Consider the following 10000-nt stretch of genomic DNA (forward strand, 5'->3'; position numbering starts at 1 on the left):
GAAAGCAGAAAAAAACCGGCGACCACATTGACGACGAGGCATTCGATTTTTGGGTGTATTGGCATTAACCGGAAAGAGGATAAATCATCCTGCGCCCATCACCAAGCCAAGTCCGGGGAAAGTACGAAGGAAAGTCCCTTCCCATTCGTCTATTTGCTCTCATTCTTCTCTCTCGCTCTCTTCCTTTTCGGGTTTCCCTTTTCGGGTCAAGGAGGATTCCCGTCCCGTCTTATCGCACACTCGCAATGACAGTGATGAGTGGTGTGTGCAAGTGCAGACGATGGTTTCGGTTCCTCTGGGTTCTTTCCTTCCGCTTCTTTTCCGCATCTGCGATCCCGATCCTGATCTATCTGCCAGACCCACCAGAACCTGAACCGGTCGTTTGGCCGTTCGGAGTAACGATGATGACCACCATTTCCTTCCTTTCGCCCTAGGACCGTCTTAGGACTGGCAATGCATATGCAAACAGTGTCCACCTTCTGCGTGGCCCCTGATGATGCTTGTCTTTTAAACACTGTTTGCTATTCCGTTTGCAAAGTGCACCGGGCGGTAATGATGTCCTTTCGGTTTTCGGTTGCCCCGAAATCGTGTTTTCCTATCGATTATTGCCGATGATGCCGAGTGGCAGCGAGGGTTTCTCGAATGTGTAGCCGACGACGATGGATTGTGTTTTGTGTTTTTAGGATCGTCTTTTTCTCTTTTTTGGTTGTTTTTCGACGGGAAGTACTTGGTGCAACGATGGACAAACACTGTGTCTGCGGCTTTATTTATTGAACCTTATGGTAGTTTGTACTTTTCGCTGTACACTTCCTGATTCCTTGCAGGTAGAGAAATGCGAATACGAAGCTAAATTTTGTTTTCAAATTTTCTTTAGAATATAAGCTTCTTAAAACAGAACAAACGACAAAACTGTTGCAATGAAATAAATAACCAGAAACGTGATGCGTACAATCAGTTGGATGACAAATTGTACAATCGACGTCGCAGGTACGTCGGATGCAGTGTCTGCAAAGTGAAAAAGTACGTGATCTTTTGGCATTTTTGGGGAACTAATCGTTTTCTAATATGATCACGTTTATGCTGCCATCATCACACACCACACCTTGCACCATGCTCGACGTCTCTTTGTCAGCATTTCTTTCGCTTTCCCAAGATGAACCCCCTCCCCGGGGTGGAAGGTTTAGGATCGAGCAGAAAACATTTGTGCCTCGTCTACGCGTGCCGTCGGACGCTGTCATTGCCATCTCCAGGCCCTTAGCCTCACTTCGTAATTTCTGCGGCTGCGGGAGCAGCGAGCAGCGAACGGTTTCCCCGAGAGTTATTTTTAATCCCCAAAGAACCAAGAATTACCTATTTTCCCCGTGCCCGTGCGCTTTTGCCCCGGGATGCCGGTTGGCTTCCAATTTCTGTCTTTCTTTCGGGGTGTGAGGGTGTGAGTGAGGGTGTGCGACGCACAACAAGGTGCACATTTCACGTGTCGCTTACACGAGACGCACGCCCGGTGTAAAGTTGTTGTTGCGCCTTCTCCTGACTCTCCTGGGCGTGATCGTCGTCGTCGTCGTCGTAAAATGTGGATGCCGCGCCCGGTGTCTTGATCCCCCCTGGTACGTGATGTTGTGCTCGCGGACAACTTTACTTACGCATTTCCGTCACACTAAACCATGGCCGTGAGGGACAGAGAGAGAGAGGGAGGAGAAGAGGGAGAGACAAGTGCGTCGTGCAGTCATTAGGTCCACATTTAGAACATTTATTGCACATCGTGGCTGGTGTCCGATGTGGTGTTTGGTGGGGGAGGGAAGACCGGTGCACCATTTGTGGGTGAAAATTGCTTTTCTTTCTCGGGTTTTCCGATTTTTTCTGAATCTGAATCATCATGAACGCTTCGAACGATAAATGGGAACATTCGGTCGCTGCTCGCTCGATCAATCTCTCGATCGATTCTCGATCAATGAGGGAATCAATTTTGGCATCGTTTGGGGAGCAGACAGGGAACGATTTGCAAAAAAAAAAACCCGCACACCTTCTCCACCACCCCGCCTGGAAAAGAAGCTAATAAAACAGAATGATGTTACAATCGATTAAAGCATCCAATTGCATTCGAACGGAAAGGCGTAACCGGCGGGCGAACTTCCTTGGCGCCTGCTGAGAATAGCCACCAGCCGTTAATCGATGCATGATAATGAATCATCGATGAGCACAGAGAAGAAAAAAAACTCGCCCCCGGAATAATCGCACAAAACGGATAGCATAGCGTATGAGAATTGCGAGCTGGAACCATAGAATGAAAAAAAATCACACACACACACACACATCAAATTGAAACAATCGAAAAACACATGAACACATGAGCTCGGTGATTGCTCGGTTTTTTTTTGTGTCTATTTTCCCAGCCCATCACTCCGGTTGAATTGAGACCGTTCAGAATTGCATGGATCACTCTTCCTCTTGTCTCGCCTTCGGCCTCGGCTTCGCTTATGATTACGGTTACGCGCCCACCGGGGGGCAGGAATCCATCGACGGGCGCGTTGAACGGTTGCGCGTTGATCGATCGAAAAGCACATAAACAAATTAACAATCTTCTCGCACCAAAGCGGGAGGAAGGTGTTTTGGAGGGAGGTGGTGTGCTGCAATCAATGAAAATACAAAAGATAATCGAACGTTACCCCGTGCAATTGAAATGTGGGGAAAGCTGGATCTGTTTTCCCGTCTCGAGACGGAGCATCTAACCTATTGAGCTGGAAGGTGGAACGGAAAAACATACTTCCTGCCTGGCTGTCTGAGGGAGGGCAAATGGTGCCAGCGTATTGTTCTCTGGCAGAAAGAAGAAAAAAAAAACAATTTAATAATTATTTCACCTCGAGCGAACACGATCCGAGCACTGCAATCTCTTGCTGCTCTGATCAACATAATTTATGCTCAGAACAGTGTGTGTGCGTGTGTGTGTGTGGGCTGTTTGTGAGGCTCATTGCTGGGTCCGTTGTGGTTTTTGCTTGCTCGATGTAGAATGTTGTGGCCTGCACGGGGGCGCTAGAACGCTTGGAGTGCCCTTTGGCAGCTTCCTTCGTTCAATTATTACTCCCACACGGCCAGGGCCAGGTAAAGGTGAGAGCTGCTAGAAGGAACTCGATTCGACTCGGCATCGAGAGATTCTCGAACCCTCTCTCTCTATCTCTCTGTCCAGAAACGGTTTCTGACGGAGCGGAAAAATAATTTGATTAATCAAACCATTTAGCCCATGATAAACGGTGCAGTTGAACTGAGGTTTCCGTTTTCGCGGGGGTGAAGGTGAAGAAGAGAGAGAATTGTTTTTTTCCTCTTCTTTCATCCTTTTCATCTGGGCTCGTTGTTGTTTGTGTTGTTAATTTTTAATCTTTTCATGCTCAACCGGAGGAAAATAATTTTCCATCCATCTCTACCTAGCTGAGATTTTTGTTTATCCGTCTGTACGCTACCATTAGAATCGGGCATGCGCTGCTTCGAACGGGATCGTCGAGTCTGCAAGAACTTTGAACCTAATCTAACACACCACCACAAAGCATAAAGCACGCCACGCACATTAAGTCGTTATGGTCTGGCAAAACAACAAAAAACGCGAAACAATTGCTCGCAAAGTAATGATGGCTCCGGTAGGTGATTGTTGGCGTGAGATTATCGTTTCCCATGATTCTATACCACCGGAAGTGTGCCCAGTGTGTTTGATTGGAGATAGTTACTGGATCCTTCGAATGCCGTTGGACACAGCTCAATCCATCAAAAAACCCGGACGGACTAACTGACGGATTGACAACATCGGCACAACAGGCAAACATTCCGACGCAATTCTAGCACACGCAGTGATGCAGCAGAATCCGGGCCCAAGAACAACCAAATACAACTGGGCCCGTTGTGGTCGTTGTTTCTAGGTGAAAGGTATGTAATCGAACCATTTGGATCATCATCCCATTGGTGGTGGTGCCTTTTGCTTCCCCTTCGGTCGGCTCGCTTCGAATTCTCGCTTAAAAGCTGAAACATGTCCGGATGAAGATGAGGAGATGAAGGCACTTGGCATTCAGCCCCCCGCCCCAGCCCAGGTACATGACGAAATTGCACCTTCGAAGATCTTCGGCGATCCCTTTTCATTTTGAACCGGCGGCCTATTCTTGGAATTGGCTTCAATTTATCGATGAAAAATCCGTCCGCGCACCGCTCCAGCTCGAACTCGACTCGTCTCGTCTCGAGAGACACGTCCTCGGCGGTCATCTGGCTCGGTTTTTTTTCCTTCATATTTCTTTCTCTCATCGGGCGCTGGGTCTTTACGGTCCCGGTCGGTTGCCAGGCGACGTGATCATGCCTAATGCAGACCTTAGAGGGCTGTCTCGTGTCCTTTTCGGTGCTTCGTCGCTTGTTGCCTGCTTGTTGCGCCCTTCGCCCTGTTCCCGGGGTCGGTTTGAAGCGGTTGCTAGGTTCAATTTCGGGTTCGGGCTTTACAATCATCAATTATGAGTCAAGCGGCAATGGAGGCAACACACACACACCACCCTTAGCACCTTATGGTATTTATGAGTTGTAGCACAATCGGTATCACGACGACGACGACGACGACGTAACAAAAAAGCTTCCGCGAAACCAAAAATCCTTTAAAAACCACTTTTACACAATGTACAACGAGCGTCGAGGTCGTGTGCAAAGCAGTGCTACCGGAAACATTCCATCGATTGAATTCGCGCCTCCGCGGTACTGCCACTGCCTTAAGCTTAAGGTGTTGAAATATTTACACACATACCCGTACTCCGTTCCGTTCCGTTCCGAATGACAGACCGTCGTGTGGTGGTTTTGCTTTGCGTGAAAAAAAGATGCTTCTTACATACATACCCGGTCGTGTAGCTTTTTGATCGTGGAATTCCACGATCCAAGGCACAGTTGCACCCGGTGCACCCCGGGCGACGTTAAATGGTCATGATGATCGTGTTTCATCCACTTGGTTGAATGTTCACCTCACCAGAACATTAGTTCTGCCCGCCAACTTACAGACATCCCGAACAGAAGTCATCGTGAGCGCGAAATATTATTCATTGCGCTTCTTCCGTCGCGTTCGTTCGCGGTAGTTGAGTCATTTAATCAGCAGCTTTTTTCTGTGGTTGTTGTTCTGTTGCTGCTCGCATAATTTGATATCCAAGGTTCCAAACGGGAGAATTGCTCGCTTTGGGGTTTGACTTTTGAATTCCATTTGAAGTTTCGCGAGGAACGAGGCTCTCTGGCTCCATATCCTTCGTCTTCGTTGTCTTGGCACACAAAAAAAGGGATACGATGGTGAGAAGGTGGAGTGAGTTCATCTTCAACAACAACAGCAGCAACTAGCTATGGCCATTGCATACCGAGGACAATGGTGGAAAGGAGGGAACCACCAAATGCCCTACATAAAACCCGGTACCTTCCGCGACAGAGAGAGAGAGAAAGAGTGAGATGAAATCCATTCCAGAATATCATGCACCCTCCTACTCCACGCTCTCGCTCCTGTATATGAAGCAATCTAAATTCAATTTTCCGTTTTGAACCTTTTCATTTTCGTTTCGGCCAATGTTTTTGGCCGGGGGGTTCGGGGACGGAGGAGGAGGAGTAGGAGGAGGCTTTTTGCTTTTTGCCACCACCGCGTGCCGCGCGTGGCTTGTTAACGGTCGTCCAGCAGCAACTCCAGCAGTTTGTTGAAGCTGATGGGCGCATTCGGCACCGGCAATCCGGTCGGTCGTCCCGGGACTGTCGGAATCGGTTCGGATCATTGATTGAAGGACAGCGGCGGCAGGTCCAAGGACTCGCGCCGAGGGAGGGCATCAAAGATGTTCAAATCCCGTACTACCGGGGAGCAATGTTGGAGGGGAGGGCACGGCGGAAGGTGCCTCGATGTTTGATTTTGGAATCGATTCGGACCGGGTCTTTTCGCTCCCTCGGCATTCACCATTCGAACATCAGCATCATGTATGCGATTCATACGTTTGCATAATTCAGGCGTCCAATTTTTTTTTGTTGCTCAGCACGAGTGCGATGTGTGCCTGTGTGTGCGACGAGTGTATGTGTTAAGTTTGTTAAGCTTCCGACACGCTCATCGGGATGTGGATTCCAATTTTCATCCCGTTCGTTAACGCAGCGATCGATCGAAACGCGGGGACTGGTCGCTGGAATGCGAGGAGCGCTCCGAAAGCACGCTCCCGGGAATACGAAAGCAGGATAAATTAATAAATGCGCTGCGGATGCTTCCGCGGAACCTTGAACCGTGCGCGATTCGAACGCTGGAAAATGGATTCCAATTGAAACTTGATTCTAAAATATCAATCAACAACAGACTCCCATCCATTTTGTGAACCAACGGAAGAGTGTACGCGTGAAGTAGCAACTACTGTTTGTAAGCTTTCAATTACAACGCCTCGGACCCCGTTACGAGACATGTTTAATTCCTTTTTCGGTGGTGCTATCAGTATTCACACCTCATCCTGCTTAATGACTTGTCATCGTCGCCGTTGGTTAACCATCCGTCGGCCCCTTTTCATGAGGACCCCCTCAAGGAAAGGACCGTCAACTACCACCATCACCATCATCATCATCATCATCCTCATCATCATCATCTTCTTACGACAATAATGAGGCTTGGCTGGCACGAGGATTGTCGGTTTTTTTTGTCTTTTTCATGATTTCCATTCCGGCTGCCTTCCGCGTCGGTATCCGCGTTGGGGCTTGCGGCCACTTAAAAACGCTCATAAATGTCACCCAGTAGTGGCGGTCGGTGCGGTCTTTATTACTGGCCACTTGGCCAGCCAGCCAGCAAGCCAGGCCAAGTGTGCGTGCGTGGATGAGGTGTTCCGGCGAGCAATCGGCCACCGCTCATCGGCCACGCTCGTTGCGCACGGTGGTGCGTTTGCCTTTGCTGCGGTGTGCGGTGACGCCGTTTCGCTGTTTAAACATTGTGATGCTCTCGTTTTACGATGCTACTGCTGTTGTTCCTGCTGCTGCTGCTGCTGCTGCTGCTGCCGTGTCCTCTATGGTCCGTTTTTATTCGGTACCTTTTATGTGTTGCATGAGAAAAAAAAAACACGGGGAAAAAGAACGAACGTGTTTTAGGTCTAGGGAATGGAAATGTTGCTTCAAACGATCTCATCCATTTCTAGAAGGGTTTTGTTTTAACTATCCTAAAGCTCACTGCACTTTATGCACCGGACGCGCTGTGAGGGCACATTTCGTACATTTAAATGATCTTAACAGCGTAGATAGTACGCGCGATCGGTCGTGGGTTAATTCGCTTGTTGATGGAATTAAGAATAAAAACAAAAACCCACCCCAGAGTGGTTTAAGTAGCTTCTATTTTCAGCAAATTGTTGCCATAAACACAAACCGGCGACCCAAACCGGTAACCCGGGTGGCAGCGACGAGGGGGAAACGAATAAAATTCCGTTTAATTACCCACTTGATGAGCCAGTGATTTGTTTCACACCGCAAGCGGCATGACCATGGCCGGTCGATACAGAAGGAACCATTCCACCGAAAATCCACCGAAAAGTTTAATAAAACCAACTCACCACTTTTCGTGGCTCACTTTTCGTGGCGTGCACGTGCGCCTTTCCGTTTATTGTTAACCTTCAGTGCGTCAAATAATTATAATCCACCAAGCCGGGCCGGGGCCGAGCAGCAGCAGGTCTTACCGCGGTTAGAGGTCATTACACACGAGATTTATTCCATCTTCCGTTCCTCCTCGAGCGGGATTTCAACGGGCCAGGGATGAGTAGTATGCCTACCATTCTTTCCTTCCCCATCCCATCAACCGATTGGACGATCGCGATAGGAAGCGAAGTCATTACTCCAATTAGCTTCGTTCACTTACGGAGCGCGCGCGCGCGCTGCGTGAGAAATTCGGCGTTCACCAAAAATGCTGTACGCAGCAGCATGGAGAGGAATGGAATAGGCGAAGGGGGGAAGGGAGTCAGAAAATCAGATTCATTCATTTGCAATCCAGGAAGCACCCGGCTGCTCACCCCGTCGACGACTCACTGAATGGATAATTAATAATTTGAATAATTCAATCCCACCGCAACGAACGTGGCGCTTACAGTACAGGTCCGAACCACGCGTTGCGCGTTGCGTTGTTTGCAAAAGGAAGGAAGGAAGGAGAAAAAAAAGACCTTTAACGAGAGGCCACGTCGGTTTTCGAATTGCGGATGGCATTCCATCAAATTGTTTGTTTTTTTTTTAATGTTTGGTTTTACTGAAGCGCGACTTTCAAATGTACCCCCCCAAAAATGTCGACTAACGCATTAACGCGCTTTTCCGTATATCGTTGCAGGAATCGTCACCTACCTTAACGTTAATCTCATCAAAAGTAAGTATCCGCCACCGGGAAGGCACCACAACACCACCAGCAAGAGTCACTCTTCGCCGTTCGCATTTCGCTGACCACCTCGCTGACCACCCTTCACCACACAAGCAACTACGCCCCTCGGGTAGTAGATGGTAGGAAACGAAAATCGAAAATCGATCATATCAAGCGTTCGTCTCTTCGTCCAGTGACATGTTGACAAAACCCGAAATCAAATGACTATCATTACATTTTCCAATTTCGACCAACAAGATACTGATCTCGCGCGCGCGGGGGTTGGTGTTTCCACCTTCGCTCGTAAGATCGTTAATGTCTTCGCTTGACAGCTCGAGCGAATGGAATGGCCAGGGCACCACCACAACAACAACAGCAACAAGTAAAAACAAAAGTAAAACTAATTACAAGCGACCGAAGCGATAGAAGAGCCGTTCGGGTGCCCCAAAAAAGGCAGTTCAACCCCCGTTCACTGCGCAGCGCAAAGAAGTGGTCTGCAGACAATCATAGTATGCTGGATTGGTGACCAAAGCAAAGACCGTGGCACTACTCGCATACCTTCGCACCTTCACTGCACAGCTTTGAAATGGTCAAGACAGCTAAATAGTAAAAGCTCAAGCTGTGGATGGGCTTACAAAGGGGGGTGATGAGTCGCTCCCTCCTCTGGTAAGACGAACCACCACCATCTTCTGGTACTGAGGCCAGGAGTCATGTGCCCTCGGTGCCAATGTACGATGCGTGATTATAATAATCATATTCGTGCCTAATCACTTTTTCCTCGCGCTGTCATTATCGTAGTGTGTAAGTCTGTGCGTGTATCTGGGCGATCGTGGTCATGGTTCGCTCGAATCTCCTCGGTTTCGGAGTCGGGCTCGGTACCGTAAAGAATAGGTAAAACGATAGCCCGCTATGGTACAGTCGCATGTAGTCTACTAGTAACCGTAGTTGAGAAGGGAGTAAGATGGATGAAAAGTTGCCTTAAATTATGGCGACATAGAAAAAATGTATTCAAACTCTTTGAAGGAGATAATGAATTTGTTTAAAAGATTGGAAAATATAAAAAATCCACTAAAATCCAACATTAAAGATGGATAATAGAATAGGTGAATAGAGTTATTTGAAGACAAGGTTACATTTTGAAACATACAATCTAACAACAGACACTGTTGACACTTTATGAATACAGGCTGCTGTACAGTATAAACTTATCGACCAACCCTTGAAATAGTTGGAATTTTCTAGGCCCCCCAAAACTAGTGGTGGTGCTGCTTAAAACAATCGAAACATAGAAAGGATAGCTAAAAAGAGAGAGAGAGATAGAGAGACGAAAAGCCGAAAAAGAGGCAACACTCGACTCAAGCAACATCAACAAAGAAAGTTGAAATTAGATACCATGGACCCCGAGAGAGTGATTGCGTTTGCGCCTGACGTTGTTACGTTGCGAAGTTGCGCACCGCTCGAAACTAGCGCCCCGCGTACCACTATTTCTCCCTCTTCTCTAGCCTTCCCTTCCATTTGTGTGCTGTTGGCGGTCCGCATGTTCCGGTTCCATGGGTTCGCCCGTCACATGCACCGAAAAGTGTAATTAGTTTTTGTCATTAAATCTAGATTTGAGCGAGAGATTGATGTTTCTTTGCCATCAGGGTCTTTGCACGCCTTTGCACGCGC

At 48.1% G+C, this 10000-nt stretch overlaps 1 protein-coding gene across 5 annotated transcripts in view; it reads left to right on the forward strand.

The window, feature by feature from the left end:
* The window catches only part of LOC125951580 (voltage-dependent L-type calcium channel subunit beta-2), a 109096-nt gene that overhangs the window by 40255 nt on the left and 58841 nt on the right, over positions 1–10000 (forward strand). For all 5 annotated transcript variants that reach the window (XM_049680520.1, XM_049680510.1, XM_049680514.1 and 2 more), the window contains exon 2: positions 8306–8341. In XM_049680520.1, coding sequence (XP_049536477.1) covers positions 8306–8341 — 36 coding nt within the window. The remainder of the gene's footprint in view (positions 1–8305; positions 8342–10000) is intronic.

This window comes from Anopheles darlingi, chromosome 2 (genome assembly GCF_943734745.1).
Source record: "Anopheles darlingi chromosome 2, idAnoDarlMG_H_01, whole genome shotgun sequence".
In the NCBI taxonomy this organism is placed as follows: Eukaryota; Metazoa; Arthropoda; class Insecta; order Diptera; family Culicidae; genus Anopheles; species Anopheles darlingi.